The sequence below is a fragment of the Carcharodon carcharias genome, chromosome 2, assembly GCF_017639515.1.
Source record: "Carcharodon carcharias isolate sCarCar2 chromosome 2, sCarCar2.pri, whole genome shotgun sequence".
NCBI classification, from domain to species: domain Eukaryota; kingdom Metazoa; phylum Chordata; class Chondrichthyes; order Lamniformes; family Lamnidae; genus Carcharodon; species Carcharodon carcharias.
In genome coordinates, this window is record NC_054468.1 from 158,587,299 (window position 1) to 158,614,808 (window position 27,510).

The window sequence follows — 27,510 nt, forward strand, 5'->3', positions numbered from 1 at the left end:
ATTGAGAGAATGGAAGCTTTTCCTATTGATGCCAGGAAGCTCTTAAGACCACATGTGTGCAATCGATGACATCCTGCTCCTGTGGGATGCCGAAGATCGCTGCAAATCCCACTCTGGCAGCTTCATCCTGACTTCACCCAGAAAGAATGGGCGTAATTGTATGCCTTACTGAATAGCACATCAGTAACCCCTCAGATGTATTTGTGAATGGAGGATTATGATATTCTGCAGAGGCCCCCACTGGAGCCTTGGAATAAGCCACTTGCAAAAAAGTTGAGTGTGGCAGTCAGCTTTAAAGCCACTGGCAATGGATGGCCTCACAGGCCATTCGGCATCAGATCGTCCCAAAGAATGTAGCAGATGTGAGCCACCACATCCCTTGACAAGCGAAGGCATCTACTGTACTGTCTCTCACTGATCTGCAAGCATGACAGGCATCTTTGGTACACTCTGGGTTGTGCCAAATTCCTCCGTGGAATTGGTCTGTCTGTCGCAGCTTCTGGGTCTTCATGAAGCTCTGCTAGCTCATATTTTTCAGGACAAGGCTCTTCCCTTTGCCCTGCCTGGCAGCTTCTTCTCCTTAATTCTATGAGAGCCACGAAATAGGCAGCCTTGCCTGCTGCCTCCATTGTGCATTCCTCCTTGTCTTTGTGAGAAAAGTGAACAGAGATACGATTGAACATAACCCTGCAATGATCATCCTCCGTCGTCAAGCTAGCGAGTCATTTTGAAGCCCTTGGGATGCCCTCATTCTAGGCATTCCATTTCCAGATCATCCCTTGCAGCTGTCGCTCAGTCTTAAGGATCACTGGAAGCTGAAAGCACCCCGCCCCCGCCAACCACCGCCTGATGCCACTGGCGTGACATAGTTGAATCAGGATGAATTACACCAGTCACTATGAGACTCGGTCAGGGTTCTCTCAGGCTGGCTCCTTTGGAGTAGGCTAGAGCCCAAGCTTGCACTAATGAAATGACTGTAATTGGTTAGGCGTGTAAAGCCTGAACCTCTCAGCTGCGATGTGTAGACATCTTTGGAGCTTTTTGCAAATGCACTTTAGCCTTTGTCCCTTTGCAGTTGGATCCTTGTGGCATTTGCACTTTTCTTTGAGAGGGACGAATGGTCATTCAAACCCAATCAACATTTGGCCCCAAGCCACTTTTAATTCTTGCAATAATGCGTACCATGAGTTAAGGTGCCCAAATCCTTCAATTGGCATTTGAGTTTACTAACATGTCTCAGCTGAGCATTGGTCTCCATGTCCTGAAGTGGAAATTATTAGGGTGCCCCATCAATTGGCTCAAAAGTGCAGTATTTGACTCCTCCAACAAGCCCTCAGACCCATCCCCTGGTGATGTTTTTTTTAACCAAGGTTATTTTTCAACTGCATCATTCCATCAGCTGTCAAAATGGTGCTGCTCTGGTTCTATTATGAGGCCAGCTTCCAATGCCCCCGTGACCATCCAAGTCCCTCCTATCATCCCAAAGAGCATCATGTGGAAGTTTCCCTCCCTCTGATCACTCTCCTGCCTCCCCCTCAAATCCTGAAGCCCATTGTGACTCTTGTGGATATCCCTGTCCTCCCACCAAATCATTTTCTGTTGATGTCCCAATGCTGCATGTCGACCTGACCCCTCCCCATCTTGAGGCCCTATGCACAGTGACCTACTGAGAAGCCCTCCACCCACCCCACCATGAGACATCGAGCACCCCCATCTTAGTTACAGTTCCCCAGCTGCAGACTGCAGATGCCTCCCCTGACTGTAACTGTGCCATCTGCAGCCCAATACCAAGCAACCAACCCCCAGGACTGAGATGCATGAGGGACTGATCACACCCTGCACACCATACTGTGCATGACTAAAACTTGACGGACAGGCCTATCCTCTCGCTGGACTACGACCAGCACATGCATGCCAGGCACAGCCTTGTAACATGGTGTGCACAGCCCCAGAACTGTCTCCGCTTTCTGGACCCAAGAAATAGTGTGCACAGTCCCAGGTCTGTCTCTGCTTTCCTCCCACTCCCAGTCATGTGCCTCGGTCCACCCTTCCCTTCTATGCTCTATTCACCCACCCCTCCCAGTTATATGAGTCTGTCCACCCTTTACCTTATGTGTTTCAAGCCAGTCATCCCATCCCTCCAGTCATATGTCTCTGTCCACTTCTCTTCCCCAAGCTCCAATCAAACCCCCAGCCCCGATCCCTCACAATCAAGTGTGTGCTTTCCAGCCCCTTTCCTTGTCTCACCCGCCCTCCTGCCCTTTCCTGCAGAGTCAAGCATGTGCCTTACAAAACTCCCCACCCTTGCCTTCCCGCTGGTTTTGCCAGAGCAGCTTTGGCACGGAGACAGAACAGTGCAGTGAAAGGTAGGTGAGTGCTGCACGCACAAACCTGGAAGTTGCGAATGAAGTGCAGTTAGCCAGGTGCATGTCAGTTATATCCGGCGTGATTCATGCCAGTCTAATTAGCCATCGGCGTGGCCATTTGATTTGGAGTGAGGGTGTGATTCCAGCTAGCTGGGTTTTTAATGAGCATTCATGAGTTGCAAAGGCATGTAAATGCAGTTCCCAGTATGGCATGGCAAGTAACCCAGTCCCCTCCATGAGAGGTGGGAGCAGAAAATTACAATCCATTTTTATGCCATCGGGAAACTGACTTCTGGCTCTTCCAATTTTCCAGTCATGCCCACCATGATGCATGCTGCTGGTGGGACCGGAAAATTCCACCCTGTGCATCAGTGGTGGAGAGAGTAAATGTTTCAGGTGGTGGCTGGGGTGCCAATAATGTGGGCTTCTTTGTTACCTAACACAAAATGCTGTGGATGTTCCATCATTGAATGCATTTAAGGCTGGAATAGACAGATTTCTGATCTTTTAGGGAATCAAGGGATATTGGGTAAGTGGGTGTACCTTCACCATATGGACTGCAGCAGTTGAAGAAGGCAAGTTACTAGTTTAGTAACACAACAAATAAGCTACCATTCCCAACATAGCAGGTCGGCCATGTATCAAAATCACTTAGACTAATATGATGTCTCCATACAACACTATACCAGGAGAGGGCACCAATACCTTTCACAACTGCAATGTCATGTATTATCAGTTAATCCTCCTTCATCCCTACAATGAGTTCTTGCAACAATTCCAAATCTTTGAAAAATTACGCACATAATTTTGAAAAATGACTTTGTTACATTAAACTGCATCTACTCCTCCATGACCTGTACTGCTAATGTATAAAAACAACAATTGCCTTTAGATGTCACCTTTAAAAATTCCCAAGGCATTTCACAGAGCTGTCATTAACAAAGAAAATCAATGCCAAGCCAAAGAAGGAGAGATGACAAGAATCTATATCAAAAAATTGTGCTGTAAGAAGGATCTTAATGGAAGGAAGAGCAGAGAAGAGTAGTGGGACCTAGATGGCTGAAGGCACAGCCACAATTTTGGAGTGAAGGGAGGGAGGTATGCTAAGAGAACAGGGTCAAAAAAAAGAGAATTCTGGGGTGTGGAAGGTTATAAGATTGGCGCAAGTTACAGAGGTAGGAAGGAACAAGGCAATGAAGGATTTAAACAAGAAGAGCTAAAATTTGTATTGCTCCTGTTCTTGGACATGGGGATTGCAACCCATAAATACCGCACAGCCAGTCAGGAGGAGGTAGGCCATGTTTCTGCTAGGGTCCTCAAGGAACATCCTCAGAAGGGACTGAGACAAGGTGAATGTTGACGTTAAGTCCCAGAGTCTGTCAACAGTTGCAGACGAAGTTCAATTACCTCACACAGGTAGTCAACAGCAGTAAATGCATCTTCACGTGGCATATACCCACTACATTAATGTCTTACATTGCTCACGGAGATTATTACATCTGGCACTGCCAAGGACATTCAGGATCACAGGATTGTTCCAGGGCAGAAGAAGGCCATTCGACCATTGGGTCTGCACTGGCCCTCCAAATGATCAATTCCCTTAGTGCCATTCTCCCACCTTCTCCTCATCACCCTGCACAATATTCCTTTTCAGATAACTGTCCAATTCCTTTTTGAAGGTTTCAATTGAATCTGCCTCCACCTCACTCTCAGGCAGTGCACTCACTGCATGAGGTGGTTTTTTTCCTCATATCACTTTTGCTTCTTTTAGTGAATCAGATGGGTCTACATGACAAATGATGATAGTTTCATGGCTAGCCTTACTGAGACTAGCTTTCAATTCTAATTTTTAAAAATTAATTGTATTTAAATTCCACCAGCTGCCATAGTGGGATTTGAACCCTTGCCCCCAGGACATTAGCCTGGGCCCCTGGAGTACTAGTCCAGTGATATTACCATTACATCCATGCCTACTCAACGTGATGATAATATGTAATCACACCATGCCACCCCCCAGGATAAGGATATTATCATGTCTTATTCTTAAATCCCACCTCACCCTCATCCTGCTATCTGGCATGAAGCGCAAGCTACAGATGGTGTGACCTTGGGATTCATGCTTTCCACCACACCCCCTTTCGCAAACCCCAATTCTCCACTTTTGATTTTCTGTTTTCAGATACAAAAGAGCTGCCACCTGTAGCCAGTCTTTCAGCAAGAACGCATTCTACTTTTAAAGCTGACGAATTAATGATGAGGCTTGGCTCAGCAAGAAACAGGATAAGTGGTTTAAAAGTGACAGATGATGTGAGGAGTTGAACTCTGGGGTCAAGTCCTGTAGCCATTCCTTCAGCAAGAACACATTCAACTTAAAAGATTCAACATTTAAAAGCCCAAAAAAGGGACTGCAAAAAGGCTGTTTGAGATGGACAATTTTCAGAAATTGGCCAAACTCTTCCTCCCAGCATTCTACAGTTCATTGCAAACCTGACATAGCCACAGTGGTTGCCTTTTTCAATATACTAGTCTAGAGGAGCAGCTAACAAATCTATCAGACACACATGGGTATGCGTCTATCCAGTTAAATGATTTGTCTCAATCACTGAATTCCTGTGGCCAAAATTATAAAACTAAATAATAGCGACAGGCGAACAAGCTTTATAGAACCACAAGCTTTATAGAGCCACTGGTCTGGATTCTCATCAAGTTCAATTGACTCAGGAGCCCTTTTAAAATGGCAGACAGATCCTGATTCTGGGATTCCCAATCCCATTCCTGAGTTGTCCAATTTTAGAGACTGCCTTTAAAGGGTGCAGGCAGCTTCCTGTCAGAAGTCCGCATATGGCATTCCCAACCTGGCTGGCTCCATTCCAGAGATAGGTATCTCCAATTCTCTTCAATTTTCGTGAAGCCTCATAGACGTTTGCAGCACAGAAGGAGGCCATTCGGCTCATTGTGTCCACGCCAATCAACAAAGATCTGACTACATTAATTCCATTTTCCAGCACTTGGCCCATTGCCCTGGCAGCTATGGCAATGCAAATGAATATCTAAATACTACTTAAATGTTACGAGAGTTTCCAGGCCAGGTTTTTAAAGAGTCATGATTCACAGCCCCTTAGAGGAGTCATGAATCCTAGTATGCATGAAGGGACTTTTTAAAAGGTAACTTCAAAAGGTCCCCTCATGCCACCTATGCCAAGTTCCACACCCCACCCAACTCCTATGTCCCCTCATGGCCCCTATGACAGGCTCTGCCCTTCCACCCACTCCCTATGCCCCACAGGCCCCATGCCAGGCTTTGCCCTTCGACCGACCACTTATGTCCCCTCATGCCTCCTATGCCAGGCTCTGCCCTTCCACCCACACCCTATGTCCCTTCATGCCCCCTATGCCAAGCTATGACATTTCCATTCCCATTGACCCACTGTACACCTTGAACCTTACAGTGTAGAGTGGGATGTGTAAAACAAAGCTTTGAAAAAATGCACTCCATTGATAAATTTCTCCAATGAAAAAGAAAGCCTGGACTGAAATCTAATAAAAGTATCAATCATCCAGGCCCTTTGAAGTTTCAAAAACCAACAAACCATAAGACTTGAATCCACTTAACTTGTGTCAGTAAACTTTGTGAAATTGACCACAGAGATCAGAGAGCCTGATCTGTCAATCAAACAATGTTACACTAGGGAGCAGGTGTTCTGTTATTTTAATAGATGTCTGGGCTCTCAGCCAAGCATCCATATTGAGGGGGTGGGTGGGGGGCATGTTGTGGCATGAATGGGGCATGGGGAGTGTTTGGAGGGTGATGGGAGTGTGAAGGATGAGGGCTGGAGGGCCTTTGTGTTATTTTTTTCCACTGTGACAAAGTCCCAGCCACCTCGGCACCTGGCAGCCCCTATGGCTGTCCACACTTGCTCCCGCATTGGCTGGCCCAACTGCAGCTCACACCCAGCCCCCAGCAATGAAGATCCTGCCTTGGCAGGCACTTTCTCCCAAGGCAGACAGGCCAAGTCAGGAATTTTCCTGACTTTCCCTACCCACCTCGAGGATGAAAATCCAGACCACTGTGTTTGAATGTGCCCCCACATTCCTTGGATATGCTAATACAAAGAACTCTTTGGGCAGAATTTTCTGCCTTCCAGGCAGGCAGGCCCGACCCAATCTCCGGCGGGCGAGGAGCCGATCCCCACCGGAGAAGCGTACCCCACCGCCTTTTTACGTGGGCAGGCCCGCCCAGCGTGACGTCCGCCGGGAAGTGCTATGTGCTTCCTGTGCGGGCGGTGGGGAGATTCCCCAAAAGCGAGAGTGTGCTCTTTTGCGCATGCGCACGAAAGAGCGCACATCTCCCTGAGGCTAAGTGCTGCCTCAGGGAGATCGCTGGCAGTTCTAAAAACATTAAAAATAGAAAAAAAAACCCTTAACGTGTCCCCCTCATGTGACAATGTCACATGAGATGGGGCATGTTCATGATTTACATTAAAACTTTATTAAACTTTTTAAATCCCTACATGAAACCTCATCCAGCCAATGGATGAGGTTTCATGTTTTTTCTATTCCCCACCCGGGCTCTTGGCCTGCCCGCCAACCTTAAGGGTGGTCGGACAGGTCCTTTAATTGTTTTAATGACCCTGTCAATGGCCTCAATTGGCCATAGACAGGTCGGCGGGCCTGCAGCTGATTTTGCTGTGCCCCCGCCTTCCTGAAGATTTAAATGAGGCAGAATGATGTCGGGGGTTCCCCCTGATGCCATCCTGCATCATTTTACGCGTCAGCGAGCTGGCCCTGCCCCCTGGTCGCCAACGGCAAAATTCAGCCCTTTAATTGGAGTGAAACCAGCAGGATATGATAACCAAGATCTTGCCCATCAATAACATTTCCGTATGTTAATGGACTATTCATGAGCTAGGATATGAGATGGTTGTATAGTCGGGATTTCTAGGTGGTGAATCACCAGGCATTAGTTGGCAGCCTGTTCAGGAGAATAAGTCAATTCGTGCACCAGCTCCCTGGAAGGTGAGATCACAAACAAGTTCACTGCAGGGGACTTGGATGAGGATTTTGATGAAGCAGCCTACAGGAGAATGCAGATGAACACGCACACCAATATGCTTTGTGCTCTAGTATGCCTGCCAGACAGCCTCCTGTCACTGTCAAGAAGCATAGAGCAGTTCAGCTCCACTGTGGCACAGGATTTTACACAGGGCTTAGAACCCACCCTTTCCTGCACGGAAATGGCGACCAGCTCCATGATTGCACTTGCAGACCCAGTGCGATGCAGTGTCTGGTGGACACTGCCTCAGCTTCCATTGCAGCACAGGCAGAAGCCATTCAGAATCTCAATGCTGCAGGTTATGAGGTCCATGTGTGTTGTGTTACAGAATCAGACTGCTGTCATCATGGCTGTAGATCTCAATGTTCAAATGTGCATGCAGGCTTTCGTGGCAGTCCAGCAATCTGTCCTCCGACACATACTAGATTTGGTAAGGGGTGTCACTGGCTCCATGGAGCACGAATTTGCTGTCCTTTCTCAAGAGGACAGAATTCCTGCTCCCACCATTGCTGCTCTGTCAGTGCCCTTGTTGTTGCCTCTCTGTTAGTCCTGCCACTGCTCATGCCGAGATGGTGCAGTCCGATGCAGTACCCTCAAGGCTCAGAGATGCTTAAGGTCATCCCTGCAAAGTCATTTGCAGTCTCCCCAAGCAAAGGTTAGCAGCCTTCCACCATCCCTACTGCAGCAACTGAATAGCACTGTTTAGGAGCACTAGGACAAGCATAGGCACCTGTAAAACAGGCACTAAGGATGTACAAGGGTGAATATTTAAGTTATCTCATCTTCACTGGATGTGTTGTTGGTTGAAGCTATCATGGAAAGGTTTTTTTGTTGATGGCATTTATTGCAGGGTTTTATCCAAGAGGATGCTGTGATCGGATATAGCAGATGGATTATGAGGTAGGGTATTGTGAAGCATTGTGCTGCTGGGATAACATCCTAAGGGAATTGAAGACTAAACAGGCATCTATGGACAGCCCATTCAGTGAAAAAGGGTCTCTTCCTCCTGCATCCTCTTCCTGCTCCTTCCGTGTTGGTCTCCGTATGCCTACTAGAAAGGGCTGCACAATCATAATAGCATTGGAACAGCTTAAAGGGATTAATTTTATCTCATATTTAACAATCAACCATGCAGCAAACAAGGCCTTGTTATGATGAACTTTGTTCACAAACCAGTTTGCAAAAATGCATCATTGTCTCAGTACTGAACTGGAGTATCAGCCTAGAATATCGATTCATTCCCTGGTATAAGGCCATTCAAAATTCTACTGCTCGTGCCCTTGCATGCACCAAGTCCCATTATCCTAGTACCCCTGTTCTGGATGACCTACATTGTCCTACAACCAAACTATGTCTCTGTTTTAAAATTCTTATCCTTGTTTTCAAATCACTCTATGACCTCTCCCCCCTTCCCTCTGTAATCTCTTCTAGCTGTAAAACCCTCCAAAACAGCAATGCTCTTCTAATTCTGGACTCTTAAGTGACCCTTATTTTAACTGTTCCATCCCTGTTGACTGTGTCTTCAACTGCTAAGGCCCTAAGCTCTGGGATTTCCTCCCTACACTTCTCTGTCTCCCTAACTCTCATTCCTCCATGAAGAAGCTCCTTAAAATCTACCTCTTTGACCAAGGTTTTGGCTATTCTAATACTGCCTTATGCAACATGATGTGAAATTTTGCTTTATAATGCTCCTATAATGCATCTTGGGATGTTTTACTACATTACAGGTGCTTTATAAATACAAGTTGATGTTGAGGGGCTCATACCAATAATCTTTGAACTCAAAGATGAGAACAAATCGACTTAGCAAGGGTAGCACAGTATTCCTGACACATATCTTGACTCCAACTTCAGAGAAGTAAACCATACTGCACCAGTGTATTCATCCATTCATGTGGGCTGTCTGAATGATATTTAACAGCATTTTTTTTATGGGGCTGAACCCAATAGGAACTATGTTGAGAATGTTTAATCTCATTTTATGTAGGCTTCTTACCTTTCAAGAGAAAGAAAAATGATCAGCTAACTCACTGGGATCTAGTGCCCAGATATGTTCCTTTTTAAACTGCCTACCCTATGGGATTGTTGGAAATTTTAGAACTACAGCTTAACAAATATTTGAATGCTAAACAGGCAAAGACTGAACTATGATTTCCAGAGCACACCCTCAGTAATGCTACACCTCAGCAATAGTCGACAGTGCTGGGTTGGTAGAAAACAGAACACCATCTGTAAAGGAGCAGAAAACAGATTAAAGCTACAGCTCTACATGATCAATGGCAAACTGGTTTGTGAATGATGCTCCAAAGCTCATCATAATAGTAAGTCTTATATTTAAATTGTTAACTTGTCAAATGTTCTCTTAGTACAAAGTTAATGTTATGTCATTCAATGTTTAAATCCGCTATTATGAATAATAAGCTTTAATTATTGTGCACAACTTTGAATGTTAATTATTTTTCCAGGTTCAGACCTGTTTAGGAAAATATATTTTTTATAGTTTACAAAGAAACAGAACTAACTGCATTTGTTGAGATATTTGATAAATTATTGAAAAATAAAAGCTACAGGTTCCACATCATGTACATTAGGCATACAGTTAATTTTTAATTTGTATCAGTTTACTCATTTCAGTTTGAAGCTGAAATGTTATGCATAATTGATTTTAAAAGTTTATCTTATTCTAAACATTTGCTACACCCAGTAAACCATTTAAAACAATGAAATGTCATTATTTTCTAGTTTGTGAAATAATAGCTTTTTATGTTACAGTTGTTGTGGTTGGGAATGAATACTTTTCTTTTCGGCCATACTTTCTTCCTATATGAACAAGAGGAAGCATATGTTTATACTCGTGCACTGCTTGGAGTAAGTGCTTTATTATTGTCATTTAAGCATATTTTTACACTATTAATCTGCTCTTGGTATAAGCTAGAGACGTGTGTCTGATTTTTCCTATCAGTCAGCGCTGGCTTGGTCAAGAGCATCTGCGATGTGTCTCAACTTAAACTGTCTCCTGATCCTGCTGCCCATCAGTCGGAATCTGATTTCACTTTTGAGAGGATCATGCAGTGTATGTACTATTTCTTCAAGGTACTCTAAGGTTTACACAACTTGGTACATTTATATATGATTTTCCACATGAAAGAAAGGTCAGCAAATGTTATGTTCAAATGTTCAATTGAGATTTAGGTTTAATTGTAATGATAGTAATGTGAAATCCAAACTGCTTTATGTGGGGAAGCGTGGCAACTATCACCCAAAGTCAAAACTTTCCCCATGTTCTTTGCTGAGGGATAAATGCTGGCCAGGACTCCAGGAGAACCTTGCTGCTTTTTCTGATTAGCGATTTTTTCTATCTAACTTGAATCTTTGGAATTCTCTATCCTAGAGGATTATGGATGCTCCATTGTTAACTATATTTAAGACTGAGATAGACAAATTTTTGGTCTCTCAGGGAATCAAGAAGTATGAGGAACAAGTAGGAAAGTGGAGTTGAACTCCAGAATCAGCCATGATTGTATTGAATGGTGCAGCAGGCTCAGCAGGCTGTATGATTTACTCCTGCACCTATCTCTCATGTTCTCTTGTGTTTATGTACCTAAACAAGCAGAGTTTTTATGTAACATCTCATTTACAAGTGATCGCATCCACAATACAGGATGCCCCCTCCACCGCCCCCCACCCCAACCAACCCCACCCCCCCCCCTCCCCCGCCACCCACCCAGTACTACACTGAAGGATCATCTTGGATTATGTGCTCAAATACCCAGGGTAGTGCTTGAATTAACAACCTTCAGTCTTGAGAAACAAGAGTGAGTCAAGCTGACCGCGATTGTACAAATGTTCATAATTCTATTAGATTTTGATAAACCAAGGGCTGGATTTTACAGGGGCATATTGCTCCCCTTATTCCCACCCTCTCAGTAGAAACTTCAGTCACAAACTGACCCACTTTAAAAAAGGATGCCCCACATTAATAATATAATTGTGAGAAAGGAAGTGCCGCCCTCAAGAGCTGCCGGCTATTCTAATTGACCAACAAATGTCCCACAGCGCCAGAGCTCAATAGTAGCCATTACTGGGACTACAAGCAGTCCCAAGAAGAAGATCCATGACAGTCAGATTAAGCCTGGGTTCTTGGTTTCGGAGGGACTGGGATCCCTGGCGGTAAGGTTATGAGAGGATGCCTTGGGATAGCCCCCTTCCTCAGTACAACCCTCATCCTGCAGCCTCTTCTCTTGCCTAAGGCCACTTTTCCAACTTCCCCAAACAAACCCTAGCCCTGCAGCCATTGAAAAGCCATCCCTGCCTTACGGCGGGTCTGTAGGTAAAGACCTGCATGTGTGCCCACCTAAAAATGATGTGATGCTGCCTGCAAAGCCTAGTGCTGATGACTGTGAGTGCTGTCTGAATAAAGCTAGGCAAACAAACTTCAAAGATCCAATCAAAGTGCAACTTGCCAGTTGCACATCACTTGTGAAACACATCGGCATGCAATCACGCCAACGTGCTCAGATGATCCAGCATGGGGAGATGATTCCGGCAAGCAAGGCTTATAATGAGATACTAAAGTAGGTTCCCCACCTGAGGTGGCAGGAAACACAGCCCGCCATTGACGGGTGGAGCAGTTTTATGATGGTGTAATTCCGCTTTTTGGCCTTCTCACCATATTGTCCGCTCATGCCCGCCAGGATGCCCGCCACCAATGGGACCAGATGCTTCCACCCATAGCCCATGAAATTCAGCACCATAGTGGCAGTATTTTTTTGCGCAATGAGTGTTGTTTTGCCTTCAAATAGCATCTAGTGTACAAGCATAAATTTCTGGAAAAGGCTGTACCAGGTATCAATTCGATGAGGGCGCTAACACGTATACAGGAGGCATCCACCAGATGTATGCAGAGTATACAGACCCTGACATCAATCAGCATGTAACATTGATTTGATGTGATGTGTTGTAGCTGTAGTGTGTGGGAGCTGTTGGACAGCAGTGTGATCCATGGCAACCACATCCACAGTAAGTGTCTGCAATTTCAGGAACTTCAGCTCAGAGTTGATCAGCTGGAATCTGAGCATCAGGAAAGTTACCTGGACACTTTATTCCAGGAGACAGTCACATTTCTTCAGATTTGGTCTGTACTCAGGGACAGGAGGGTGTCACTGCAAGTGAGGCAGGTATGCGGACCCAGAAGGTAGCAATGCAGGCCCTTGCAATTGTCCAACAGGTTCGAGGTTCTTGCAGTTTATGTAGATGAGAGAAGGGAATAGAGAGAAGATGAGAAAACTGACCAGGCTGTGTTGCCTGCCCAGTGCCAGGGTTAAGGACATCTCCTTGGGGCTGGAGAGGAATTTGGAGTGGGAGAGGAAGGACCCAGTTGTTGTAATCTATGCGGGTACCGATGACCTAGGGCTAAGGGCCAACTTAAAGACCAGAACCACAAATGTAATAATGTCCAGGTAACTACCTGAGTCATGAGCAAATTGGCACAGGGAAAATAAGATCAGAGAGTTGAATGCGTGGCTCAAAGATTGATTTGGAAGAAATGGATTTTGATTTATGAGCCACCTGTACCAGGGAAAGAGGGAGCTGTATCCTTGGGATGGCCTTCATGTGAACTGTGCTGGGATCAATGTATTGGCAAATCGAATAAGTAGGGTTTAAACTAAATATTGGCAGAGAGGGAGGGTTCATAAGAGAGGAGATCTGAAAAGTTGAAGAGGAAGGACAAAGTAATACCACAGGGTAACAACATGGGAAATGATAACCAGACAGGAAGGGATGGAGCGCACAAACATAAGAGTGCACAGCAAATAAGGACAGAGTAGGGGAAAATGGTAAAAAGAATTAAAGGCTCAGCATTCATAAAAAAAGGATGAATTGCTAGCACAAATAGACATAAATGAGAGTGATATTATAGCCGTTATGTAGAGACATGATTGCAAAGTAAACACCATTAGGATCTGAATATTCCAGGGCGTTTGCCATTTCAGGAGGACAGGAAGAAAGGGAAAGGAGGTGGATAGCTCTGTCAATAAAGGATGAGATCAATACAGTAGTGAGAAATGATCTTGGTTCAGAGAACCAAGATGTAGAATCTGTTAGGGTGGAGATAAGAAATACTAAAAGGAAGAAGTAATTGGTGGGAGGAGTTTATAGGCCCCCTGACAGTAGCTACACTGTAAGACAAGAAACTATGGTCAAGAAATAATAACAAGAAATAATGGGGGCTTTTAAGACAGATATTGCAATAATCAGGGGGAATATTAATCTTCATAAAGATTGGACAAATCACATTGGCAAAGGTAGCCTGGGAGAGTTCTGGCCACTGCTGGGAGTACAGACAGTCCCTGAGGAAGAAGACTGATGGAGCCCAGACATAAAGGTAAGTGTGGGATTTTGGATGGGCCTCACTAGCAGGCCCCAGCAAAGGGAGGAGGTAGTTGGGGGGGGGTGGGGGGGGGCAAGGTTTGTGAAGCCAGAGGGGAGGGTTAAAGAGGAAGTATGATCTAGTGGGGGGTTGCCTTTGATGGCTTGGAGACACAGGTACCCTCCTATAATAAAAATATAAAACATTGGAAAATCTCAGCAGTTCTGGCAGCATCTATGCAGAGAGAAACAGAGTTAATGGTTCGAGTCCGTATGACTCTTCTTCAGTGCTCAGGTACCCTCCTTGCAGCAGCCCACGCTACCTGCCTTTCCTCCGCCTTCTCCAGCCGCATATATAATAGCAGCAGAGGTTGTATGAGGCCCTCAAATGGACATTGATTGGCCACTTAAGGGCCTCAATAGACCTAAGGGCAGATGGATTGTCTGACACCTTTCCCCCCACTAATATGAGTGGGGGGTGGGGAGGAGTGGCGGGAAGGCAATGGGAAGGCCCCCCACTTTATTTTATGAGCACTCAGCCATCAAATACACCAGCAAGGGAGCTGTAAAATCCAGCCCAGAGATTCAGGATAAATGACCTATTTCCTGGTTAGCAAACTGTAACTGGTGGAGTGCCACAGGGATTAGTGCTGTGGCCTCAACTATTTACAATCTATATTAATGACTTGAATGAAGGGACAATGTGTATTGTAATCAAATTTGTTGATGACACAAAGATAGACAGGAAAGCAAGTTGTGAGGAGGAAACAAAACATTTGCAAAGGAAGATGGATTAAGTGAGTGGGAAAAATTTGACAGATGGAGTATAATGTAGGAAAATGTCAGGTTTCCACTTTGGCAGGAAGAATAGAGAAACAGAATATTATTTAAGTGGAGACTGCATAATCACAAAAAGTCAGCATCTGGTACAACAAGCAATTCAGTAGGGAAATGGAATGTTGGCCTTTATTGCAAGGGGAATAGAGTATAAAAGTAGGGAAGTCTTGCTACAACTGTATAGAACATTGTGTACAGTCAGGCAGACTTTGAAGGGGTGAGGCAGAAATTGAAATAGGTAAGAACATTGTACTGTAGATGCCCTCACTATAACCATCCAAAGTTCTTTTGATTCAGGAACCATTCCCATGGATTGGAAAATTGTGCATGCCACTCCACCAATTAATAAAGGTGAGAAAGGGAAAGCAGGGAATTATAGACCAGTTAGCCTAACATCTGTTGTCAGGAAAATATTAGAATTTATAGTTAAGGATTGGGTGACTGAACACCCTAAAAATTCACAGCTGATCAGAGAGAGCCAGCATGGATTTGTGAAATAAAAACAGAAATTAGACGTAGTAGTAGAACAGGACTGAGGATGAAGGTATCAAACTCGGGGAGATAGACTGTGAGGTTCTTAAGCAAATTGATATAGGGAGTGACAAGGTATTGGAGATGTTGGCAGGCTTAAAAGTAGACAAATCTCCAGGTCCAAATGGTTTGTGTCCCAGACTGCTGAGGGAGGCAAGGGAGAAGATCGCAGGAGCTCTGACCCAAATTTTTAATTCCTCTCTGGCCACAGGGGAGGTGCCAGAGGACTGGAGAACAGCTAATGTGATTCCGCTATTTAAGAAGGGTTGTAGTGCTAAGTCAGGGAACTACAGGCCAGTGAGTCTCACATCAGTGGTAGGGAAACTATTGGAGAAAATTCTGAAGGAGAGAACCTATCAGGGATAGTCAGCATGGCTTTGTCAAAGGGAGGTCATGCCTAACAAATTTGATTGAATTTTTTGAGGCAGTGACCAGGTGTATAGATAAGGGTAGTGCAATTGATGTAGTCTATATGGATTTCAGCAAAGCCCTTGACAAGGTCCCACATGGGAGACTTATAAAGAAGGCAAATGCACACGGGATACAGGATAATTTGATAAGGTGGATTCAAAATTGGTTTCTTTGTAGGAGACAGAGGGTGATGACAGAAGGATGCTTTAGTGACTGGAAGTCAGTGTCAGTGGCATACCACAGGGATCTGTGCTCGATCCCCTATTATTTGTCATTTATATAAACGACATAGATGACTATGTGGGGGGTAGGATTAGTAAGTTTGCGCATGACACAAAGATTGGCCGGGTGGTTAATAGTGAGGTTGAGTGTCTTGGGCTACAGGAAGATATAGACAGGATGCTAAAAATGGCAGATAAGTGACAGATGGAATTTAACCCTGAAAAGTGTGAGATGATACACTTTGGAAGGAGTAATTTGACAAGGAAGTATTCAATGAACGGCATGATACTAGGAGGTTCTGAGGAGCAAAGGGACCTTGGCATGTGTGTCCATAGATCTTTGAAGGCAGTGGGGTGGTGAAAAAGGCATATGGGACACTTGCCTTTATCAATCGAGGCATAGATTACAAAAGTAGGGAGGTCATGTTGAAGTTATATAGAACCTTAGTGAGGCCACAGCTGGAGTACTGTGTGCAGTTCTGGTCACCACGTTATAGGAAGGATAATGCACTGGAGGGAGTGCAGAGGAGATTCACCAGGATGTTGCCAGGGATGAAACATTTAAGTTATGAAGAGAGGTTGGATAGACTTGGGTTGTTTTCGTTGGAGCAGAGAAGACTGAAGGGCGACCTGATCGAGGTGTACAAGATTGAGGGGCATGGACAGGGTGGATAGGGAGCAGCTGTTCCCCTTAGTTGAAGGGTCAGTCACAAGGGGAGGTAAGTTCAAGGTGAGGGGGCAGGAGGTTTAGGGGGGATGTGAGGAAAAACTTTTTTACCCAGAGGGTGGTGACGGTCTGGAATGCGCTGCCTGGGAGGGTGGTGGAGGCGGTGTGCCTCACATCCTTTAAAAAGTACCTGGATGAGCACTTGGCATGTCATAACATACAAGGCTATGGGCCAAGTGCTGGTAAATGGGATTAGGTAGGTAGGTCAGGTGTTTCTCACGTGTCAGTGCAGACTTGATGGGCCGAAGGGCCTCTTCGGCACTGTGTGATTCTTGATTCTGTGAAAGTGCTGGAAAAACTCAGCAGGTCTGGCAGCAGTTGTGGAGAGAGAAACAGAGTTAATGTTTTGAGTCCAATATGACTCTTCTGTGAACTAAACTTCAAGAAGAATAGTTCTGCAGAAGTCCTACTGAACTTGAAACATTCACTTTGTTTCCCTCTCCACAGATGCTGCCAGACCTGCTGAATTTTTCCAGCACCTTCTGTTTTTATTTCAGACCTCCAGCATCCATAGTATTTTGCTTTTATTTGAGTAGCTTTGTAAAAGGCAGGTCAAGCCTGACAAATTTGATTGTATTTTTTGAAGAGGTAACTAAAGTGATGTACAGGGGAATGTCTATGGATGTTATTTTTAGGACTTCCATAAAGCATTTGATGAAGTCCATCATAAGAGATTTTTTGTTAAAGTTGAAGCTCATAGAATGGAAGAAAATCATTGACCTGGTTAGAAAATTGGCTGAATGGAAGACAGGGAGTAGGAGTAGGGATATTGGCCAGATACTCAAATTGGCAAAATGTGACTGATGGTGTCCCAAAAGGATCTATGTTGGGACCTCAATTATTCATTGCATTAATTCATGACTTAGAAGATGGGATGGAAAGCCACACATCCAAATTTGTCCTTGACACAAAGATAGGCAATGTAGATGGAAGTGTAAAATTACAAAGAGATATTGATAGATTAAGTGAAAGGGAAAAACTGGTGAATGAAGTTCAATACAAAAATAGAATTACCTGGAAAAACTCAGCAGGTCTGGCAGCATCGGCAGAGAAGAAAAGAGTTGACGTTTCAAGTCCTCATGACCCTTCAGCAGAACTGGTTGAATCCAAGGAGAGGGGTGAAATATAAGCTGGTTTAAGGTGGGGGGTGGGGGGGGTTGTTGTTGGGTGTTCTCTCTCCCCCCCCCACCTTAAACAAGCTTATATTTCACCCCTCTCCTTGGATTCAACCAGTTCTGCTGAAGGATCATGAGGACTCGAAACGTCAACTCTTTTCTTCTCCGCTGATGCTGCCAGACCTGCTGAGTTTTTCCAGGTAATTCTGTTTTTGTTTTGGATTTCCAGCATCTGCAGTTTTTTGTTTTTATCTCTTTGTTTAATGAAGTTCAATGTTAAATGTGAGATCATCCACTTTGGACGTAAAAAGAAAAGAAATTGGTACTTTATAAATGGTGAAAAGCTGGAAGCAGTGGAGGTCCAAAGAGACTTGGTGAGTATACAGATCATTAAAATATTATGAACAGGTACAGAAAATAATCAAAATAAGCAAGGGAATACTGGCCTTTATATCTAGATTACAAGGAGGTAGAAGTCAACTTTTAGCTATAAAAAGCCCTGGTTAGACTGCACCTGGAGTACTGTAAGAAAATCTGAACACCACACCTTAGGAAGGATGAACTGGCCTCATATAGACTGCAGCATAATTTACTAGAATCTAGAACCCTGGACCCCAAGGGATAAGCTACAAGGAGACAGTAAACAAACCAGGGTGTTTTCTTGAAATTTGGAAGGTGAAGAGGGATATGATCAAAGTTTTTAAGATATTAAGCAGGACAGATGGAGTAGATTGGGAGAAACTATTTTTGCTGGCTGAGGACTAGGAACATAGTCTGAAAATTACAGCCAGTCCTTTCAGAAGTGAAATTAAGAAACAATTCTACACACAAAGGATAGTAGAAGTTTGGAACTCTCTTCCACAACTGGCAATTGATGCAAGATTGTTCATTTTAAAATTGTTAATTTTAAAACTAAGATTGATAGATTTTTGTTAACCAGAAGTATTAAGAAATATAGGGCAAAGGTGGACATATGGATTTAGGATTGAGATCAACCACTATCTCATTGAATGTTGGAACAGCTTGAGGGGCTAAATGGCCTACTCCTAATCTTATGTTCCTATGCCCCTAGTAGATCCAGTGGGACCATTAATGGATAAAACAACAAATAAAAGTGGGAGGGGTTCAAAGAAGTATTTGGTCTGTGGTGGCAGTTGTGTGTTGCAGTTCACACAGGCATGTTGTAGACTGGATCTATGGATAGTAATGGTAAAGGTTCCATCATTCTTTCCATCACATGGCTGACCAGGAATCTCTCCCACTCTTACTGCTTGCCATTGGTATGTGTTGGAAAGATTTGCAGGTTGATACTCAATCTGTTTTGTCATGTTATGAACACACCTTCTTTAGCCATCAAAACATCATTGGAATGGGGCTTGAAACCTGATCTTCTGGCTTCAAGGCATGAGCACTACCCATTGCACCACAAAACCTCCAGAAAGTATTATGTTCTCCTAAAGGGCAAGAGCTCTACTTGTGTAATTGAACAACTTTGATCTTTTAAGGGAAATGAGAGATAGAATAAAACAAAAAAAAATGTTATATGAATGCAAAGAAGAGTAGGTACCCCATGGACTTGGATAGACATAAAGAACAGCAAAACAATACAAAGAAAACTGCACTGGTGGTGTATTACAGTTCACTCAGAGAGTCCGAGTTGCTATGGCAAAATGCACTTTTTAGATATATGTTGTAGTCTGAATACACTTGTAGTCAGTAGTGATGGTGGAGACTCCAACATTTTTCCATCACACGGCTGACCAGGGATCTCCCCCCCACCCCCTTAATGTTTTTTTTTACTTGTGCCTAGATGTCACTAGCTAGACCAGCATTTATTGTCCATCTGTAATTGCTCTTGTTCAGAGGGCATTTAAGAGTCAACCACATTGCTTTGGGTCCAGAATCACATGTAGGCCAAACCAGGTAAGGATGGCAGATTTCCTTCCCTTAAGGACATTAGTGAACCAGATGAGTTTTTATGACAATGAGCGATGGTTTTGTGGTCTTCAGCAGACTGTTAATTCCAGATTTTTATTGATTCAAATTGCACTATCTGCTGTGGTGGGATTCAAACCCAGGTCCCCAGAACATTGCCCTGGGTCTCTGTAATACTAGTCCAGTGGCAATACTACTAAGCCACCGTCTCCCCATCTGCCACTGGCATGCGTTGGAAGGATTTGCAGGTTGGTACTCAACTTGTTGGGTCAAATTATTGACACATTCCTTGGCCATCAAGTCCTAGGATGGAATCTTCCAGGCCCGGCTACAGTGGGAAGCCTGGTGGGTGGGGGGGCGTAATTTAGCAGCAGGCCAAAAATCAGTTTCCCAGCAGGATGAATTTTTGGAGGAATCATCCCAGATTTGCACAAAGTGTATTAGCGGGCGGGAAATAGGATGTTTTTCCCGCTGGCCGCATTGCGGCTTTTTGTGCTGTATTATCCCATTCCTGGGACATCCTGCCTTATTAATTAAGCATTCACAGGGAACACACCAGCTCGCTGGCGGGTGGGCGGGTTTGGATTTACCTGCCACTCCATGACCTCAACACTTCCTCGCTCCAGACGCCATATTTAAAGTGCACCAGAGCATAGCCTACTTCCTGTCTACAGGCCAGGACTGCTCCAGGCAACAGATGACCCTAAAAGCAAAGAAGCTGGCAGCCTCCAAATTTAGTGATGCCTCTCTGGGACGCCTGATAGATGCAGTGGAAGGCTGCGCAATGTCCTCTACCCCTGCTCTGGCCGCAGGGGGTCCACCAGAGTCACCAATCCAGCCTGGGAGGCGGTGGCAGCAGTATGCAGTGAGATGGGAGCACAGAGGAGGTCAGCCATCCAATGTAAGAAGATGATGAATGCTCTTATCCATTCCCCCAGTGTAAGTCAACCACCTCATCAATCTCGACTCACACTCAATCTCAAATCTATCGCACATCCACAGAGATCTCACATCTCAAAGGACAACACCACTAACTCTCACACACCCTCACATCTCCATCAGACTCATATGCTTTAAAGCTCACATCCTAATCCGTCCATGACTCCGCCCGCCACACAAACGTTTCATGCAATGCCATGTGTCCTGCTCACATTCTCCCCATCTGTATTCATGCAGGAGAAGCTGGCTCACAACAGCAGGAGAGGTCCCAGATCAGGGTTGGTGTGGCTCAGATTAGTCCCTCACTCACTTTGAGGAGCGTGCCATCACGCTGACTGGTGAGGACGTGTACCGTGCCTGTGCAATGGTGAGGTCAGCAGTGAACACCCACATAAGGGTCCTGCACCACATCATCCCTCTCTCAACTTATCTATGAGTGCTCTCTCTCTCCTGCTTTTGGCTCTGCTGACAAGCACTAACTACTTTGGTTCACAGAGAACTCTGCCAAGTGACTGACACCCTCATCCAGCCAGTCCCCTCAGCTCCATCCACGTCCTCACCTCCAGCCAAGAGGACACCTTCTCCATTGAAGAGCTGGAAATAAACAGCCTGGAAAACCCATCACAGTGCTTACCCGCACCCTCCAGCACAGAGACACACACCTCAGTGGGATATAGATCAAGAGCAGCCTTGGATTCACAATCTGGTGGTCACCGCACGGACATGTGACCGCAGCAGGAGGAGGCAGGTTCAGCCGAGTTCCCTGGCACTCAGAGGACTGCTGGGTATGAGGCATCTGTGAGGTCCAAGTCAGATGATAAGCCTCTGGATTCGGCCTTCCAACTCATCCTGGAGAGTCAGCAGAAGGCGGGGGAACATCACGCAGAGCTGTCAGAAGTCCTCAACAGAGTGGCACATGAGTCAGTGTGCGCCCGCCTGCTCTCTGATGAAGTGGGTCACATATGTGCGCATATGGAGATATGGAGCTGTCCATGGGAACGATGGTGGACACCATGGAGACCCTTGACCAGCAGAATGTGAAGATGCACGCAGGCCTGCACTCCATCACTGTAGCCATGGGTGAGTTCCTGCAGTGGCAATGCAAGAGAGAAACAGGGCACCTCAACATCCCTCCAGGTGCTCCTTCCCCTCAAGGAATCAGGCCGGGGCCCTCAGGCACCCGAAAGGAGGAGGAGCAGCAGCTTGACATCCCTGGGTCATCCACCCATGAATCTCAGAGGCTGTCCCCTCCCTCCAAATCCTCTTTGCCTGTGACCCCCTCAACCTCATCCCTTGTCTCGGCAGAGGGAGCAGCTGGTCCATAGGAGGACAGCCAAAGCAAGCCAGGACCCTCAAGGTCTTGGCTCTCCAGAGGACATACGTTGAAGTCATCAAGGCAACAGGGCCAAGCATTGCGTAGGCTGTCTCCATCCCTCCTGCGGATGTCAGAGCAGCACCGAGAAGTGGTAGGCCTAGAAAAGTTAAGAATTTCTGATCATAAGTGGTTGCATGGGTGAACATATTTTTTCACTTTATAATCTGAAAATATATTCACTTTCACTGAATAATGCATAATGATGTCTTTCAGCTTCATTTACAGGCTTCACAACTCCTGCCCCTGCATTCCTCCCCCCACCCTGCCCACTTGCAGCTCAGCTGCACACAGCCAGACCATGAATGATTCTGGAGGGAGACGAGTGTGTGTAGCAGGGCCTATAGGAGCACTCTCCCATGCATGCAGATCCTTTCTCCATCACACTCATCTCAATGTCCTGACTATTTTCAATGCTGCCTGCTGGGGTTCTTTTTCAGTTGTCCATCTGAGCTGACCTGCATCTCCACCCAACCACTGATCACACTCCCATGCAGCACCAGTGCCCGTCCAGCATGAGGCTCTGCTCACTTTCGATTTCAACAGCCCCGGTAGTTGTTAAGTTTCTACTCAGCTCCCCGTCCTTTCTGCTTTCCCAATCACCCATGTCCTTTCTCCCTTCACGGTTGAACCCCCTGGCATCACCTTCAACCTCCCCACTGTCACCTACCAACCAGAACCCTTTTCTTTCCAGAATGTCCAGGTGAACATGCACATTCCCTACCTTCCTGAGAATCCCACCCCCATCCACATTGACCTCCTTGACCTCCTCCTTCCCACCCTCAGGGTCTATGTCTGACTCCTAGTCCCCACCAAACACCATCACTGTCCCTTCTACTGCTACCGTTGCTCCTTAAGCCTCCCCACCCTTCCAGCTCAGCCTGACCCCATTCTTACTCACCATTCCCTCCGACCATGCACACCATCAATTCGCTCTCCAGGAGGCAGTTGTTGATTCCACAGACCCCTCCCTTGCATAGTCACCTGGACTTCTCCCACCCTTACCCCCTCCTCCACCCTTACTCCCTCCTCTACCCTTACTCCCTCCTCTGCCCCCCCCCAGACTCCCTCCCTGTAGACTCCTTCTCCCCTCCAAAATCCTTTCCCCTTCCGAATTCCTTCCTCACCCCAGACTCCTTCCTCACCCTGGGCTCCTTCCCCCCTCCAAACACCTTCCCCCCCACCCCCAGACTCCTTCCTCCCCCTGGACTCATCCCCCTTCCAAAGTCTTCCCCTTTCACCTTCCTCCCTGCCTTACACCTATCTCCCCCATTCTCCCCCATTACACGCTCCTACCCCCATACTCCCTTCCCCCATAGCTTACCTCCCATACCTTCGATTACCCCCCCCTTCCAACCTCATCCCCCACATCTTTGTTCCCACCATCCAAACCTTACCCCCCCAGTACACCACCTTCTCCTAGTCAAACCTAGACTTTCCTCTCCCTCCAACCCCCTGCCCTCCCACTCTGCCCCCCCCCCCACCCCTCCCCCAGTACACTTTCCTCTCCCACTCAGAGCTGGACCTTTGTACCCCCCACATCGCCAATCATCCGTAGCAGCCCATGGCCAAGACTACGATGTCCCAAAGCAGACCCCAGACATCAACGGAAACCTCCCACCTTTCGTAAGCTGCTTCATGGCAGAGCCATGCCCATGAGAATCCACCCAGCATGCAATGCACATGTTCCTCCAGGGTCCGGTAGCTGTAGTGCCCCAGCATCTCCTGCTCCTGCAATGTCCACGGTGTGAGTGAGACCAAAAAAGTTAGTTTTGATTTTTGCGCGTCACACTCATTCAGACATGTTCTGGGTTGGCATGTTTTCACGCCAACATGGGCGGTAAATTTCACACAGCAAGCAGGCAAAATGATGAGATGCAAATGCATTGGAATTAGGTTCCTGATGTTGAATGGTGGGAAAGGTAGCCTGCCATTGACAGATGGAGTAGACGATCACAAACTGGTTTCAATAATGGCTTAAAACTGATTTTTGGTATTCTTGCCATATTGTTCTCTCATGCCCGCCATGACGCCAACGCCAATGGGGACAGATAATTCCAGCCTAAGTTCTTGGGATTTTAATGGTCCAGCTTCCCCATGATCAGTGTCAGGAAGCCCTATTGCATGCATTTGCATGCCATGCAAGCTAATCAAAATGCTAACTCACCAGAGTGAAAAGCTTCCTCCAAATTAAGTTCTCCAATTGCATATAAGTGATGAGGCAGACTTCCTCCCGGACTTTGAAGTGAGTAGCCACTGCTTTGGCTTTCTTGGGACCACTTAGAAATATCAGCCTTTTGATTGAGATCCAATGCCAGCAGGCTAAGCTGCGTGAAGGCTGGACGGGGGAGGCAAGCTAAGCGGGGAAGGGTGGGTAGGCAAGGCAGGATCAACAGGCAAGGGTGGGAGGGTTGTCCAGGCTGTCCAGGCCAGACTGTCTGAAGCATGTTAGGAGGGTGTGTGGGAAGGAAGCCAGACTGTACCGGGGCATGTTAGGAGGGTGGGAAAGGAAGCCAGATCCAAAGCCAGAATCTAGAGGAGAGTTTGAAAGGAGGACCCCGAGCCAAGCAGTCAGCAGCACCTAGAGGAGAGTGTGATAGGGGATTCATTGGTTAGGGGAACAGACAGACATTTCTGTGGCTGTAGACGTGAGTCCAGGATGGTTTGTTGCCTCCCTGGTGCCAGGGTCAAGGATGCCACAGAGCGGCTGCAGGACATTTTTCTGAGGGAGGGGGAACACCTAGAGGTCATGGTCCACATTGGTACCAGTGACTTAGGTAGGAAGGGGGATGTGGTCCTGCAATCAGAATTTAGGGAGCTAGGTAGTAAGCAGGACCTCAAATGTAGTAATCTCCAGATTACTCCCAGTGCCATGTGCCAATGAGTACAGAAACAGGAGGATAAGGCATATGAATGCTTGGCTGGAAAGATGGTGCAGGAGGGAGGGCTTTAGATTCCTGGGGACTGGGACTTGCTCTGGGGGAGATGGCACCTGTACAAGCCAGACAGGTTGCACCTGAATAGAGCGGGGGGTTTTGCTAGTGCTGTTGGGAGGGCTTTAAACTAACTTGTCAGGGATGTGAGACCAAGAGAAAATAGTAAAGAATACCAGGGTGCACAAATCACTGGGAGGGACAGATAGCACCAGCATAGAGAATAGTAAGTTCATAGGTGAAGTTGAGTTGAGGGAGAAAGTAACAAAATCTAAATCAGACTTACTATGCATGTACATGAATGCATGAGATATAGTAAATAAGATTGGGGAGTTACAGGCGCAGATTGCCATGTGGAAATATTATGCTGTGGCGATAACAGAGACCTGGCTCAAGGAAGAGCCGAACTGGGTGCTAAATATTACTGGGTATGAGGTATTCAGAAAAGATAGGAAAGGAAGGGAAGGAGGAGGGGTGATGGTATTGGTTCAGAAGAGCATTGCAGTGCTGGAGAAAGATGATGTCCTAGAGGGTTCAAGGAAGGAATCAATTTGGCTAGTGCTAAGGAACAAAAAGGGTGCAATTACATTGCTCGGTGTAATCCATAGATCGCCAACGAGTGAGAAGGACGTAGAAGAACAAATCTGCAGGAAAAGTGCAGAGAGATGCAAGCATTATAGAGTAGTTATAGTGGGTGACTTTAACTATCCGAATGGAAGCTGGGACAGTGGTAGTGTAAAGGGTGGAGAGGGACAAAATTTCCTAGATTGTGTTCAGGAGAATTTTCTACAGCAGTATGTGTCCAGTTCAACAAGAAAAGACTCACTGTTGGACCTGGTTTTTGGAAATGAGGTGGGCCAAGTTAATCAAGTGTCAGTGAGGGAACATTTAGGAGACAGTGATCATTGTATTGTATGTTTTAGGATGATGATAGAAAAGAAAGATAGGCAATCCAGATTAAGAATAATTAACTGAACAAAAGCTGACTTTGAGGGGACAAGAACGGAAGTGGGCCAGATAGACTAGAATGAAAGATTGGTGGCAAAAACTGTAGTTGAACAATGGGCTACCTTCAAAAAGGAATTGGTTCGGGCACAATCAAGGTATATTCCATCAAAATGGAAAGGTAGGGCAAACAAATCCAGAGCTCCCTGGATGAAAAAGGAGATAGAAATTAAGATAAAGAAGAAAAAAGGGCACTTATGACAGGTATCAGGTAGAAAGTACAATTGAGAACCAAGAAGAATATAGAAGGTTCAGAGGGGAGGTGAAAAAGCATATTAGAGAAGCGAAGAGGGGCTATGAGAAAAGGCTGGCAGCCAACATAAAGGGGAATCCCAAAGTCTTCCATTGGCATACAACTAGTAAAACGGTGGTAAAAGGAGTAGGGCCAGTTAGGGACCTAAAAGGGAATTTACACATGGACATAGGAGCCATGGCTGAGGTATTAAATGAATACTTCGCATCTGTCTTTACCAAGGAGGTAGATGCTACCCTGGCCAGATGAGGAAACTTTGTCACTGGATGGGTTCCAAATTGATAAGGAGGAAGTGTTGAATAGACTGTCGGTACTTAAAGTTGACAAGGCATTGGGACTGGACGAGGTGCACCCAAGGATATTGAAGGAAGTGAGAGTAGAAATTGCAGGGGCACTGGCCATAATTTTTCTGTCTTCCTTAGACTCAGAGGACTGGAGAATTGCAAACATTATGCCCTTGTTCAAAAAAGGTTGTAAGGATAAGACTAGCAATTACAGATCAGTCAGTTCAACTTCAGTGGTGGGCAAGATTCTAGAAACAATTATTTGGAATGGAATTAGTAGTCACATGGAAAAATATGGGTTGATAAGGAAGAGCCAGCATGGATTCCAAAAGCAGAAATCATGTTTAACTAACTTGCTGAAGTTTTTTGAAATGGTAACAGAAAAGGTCAATGAGGGTAATGCTGCTGATGTGGTGTACATGGACTTTCAAAAGGCATTTGATACAGTGCCACACAACAGACTTGTGAGAAAAGTTATTGCTCGTGGAATAAAAGGGACAGTAGCAACGTGGAAACAAAATTGGCTGAAAAATAGGAAGCAGAGAATAATGGTCAATGGACACTTTTCAGGCTGGAGGAAGGTTTGTAGTAGAGTTCCCCAGGGGTCGATATTAGGACCCTTGCTTTTCCTGATATACATTAATGATCTAGATCTTGGTGTGCAGGGGACAATTTCAAAATTTGTGGATGATACAAAGCTTGGGAATGTCGTAAACTGCAAGGAGGGCAGTGTAGAACTTCAAAAGGACATAGACAAGTTGGTGGAGTGGGCAGATAGATAGCAGATGAAGTTCAATGCAGAGAAGTGTGAAGTAATGCATTCTGTTAGGAAGAACATGGGCAGACAGTACAAAATAAAGGGTGAAATTTTGAAGGGGGTGCAGAAGCAGAAAGACTTGGGTGTATATGTGCATAGATCATTGAAGGTGGCAGGACAGGTAGAGACAGCAGTTAATAAAGCATATAGTATCCTGGGCTTTATTAATAGGGGCATGGAGTACAAGAGCAAGGAGGTTATGATAAATTCATATGTGACACTCCTTAGACCTCAGCTGGAGTATTGTGTACACTTCTCAGTGTCACATTATGGGAAGGATGTGAACACATTGGAGAGACTGCAGAAGAGATTTGCAAGAATTGTTCCAGGGATGAGAAACTT

At 45.6% G+C, this 27,510-nt stretch overlaps 1 protein-coding gene across 1 annotated transcript in view; it reads left to right on the plus strand.

The window, feature by feature from the left end:
* The window catches only part of LOC121288392 (NADPH oxidase 3-like), a 154,676-nt gene that overhangs the window by 4,060 nt on the left and 123,106 nt on the right, over positions 1-27,510 (plus strand). The window contains exons 3-6 of the mRNA XM_041206948.1: positions 4,546-4,673; positions 7,748-7,849; positions 10,177-10,287; positions 10,382-10,492. Of these exons, the coding sequence (XP_041062882.1) occupies positions 4,546-4,673; positions 7,748-7,849; positions 10,177-10,287; positions 10,382-10,492 (452 nt within the window). The remainder of the gene's footprint in view (positions 1-4,545; positions 4,674-7,747; positions 7,850-10,176; positions 10,288-10,381; positions 10,493-27,510) is intronic.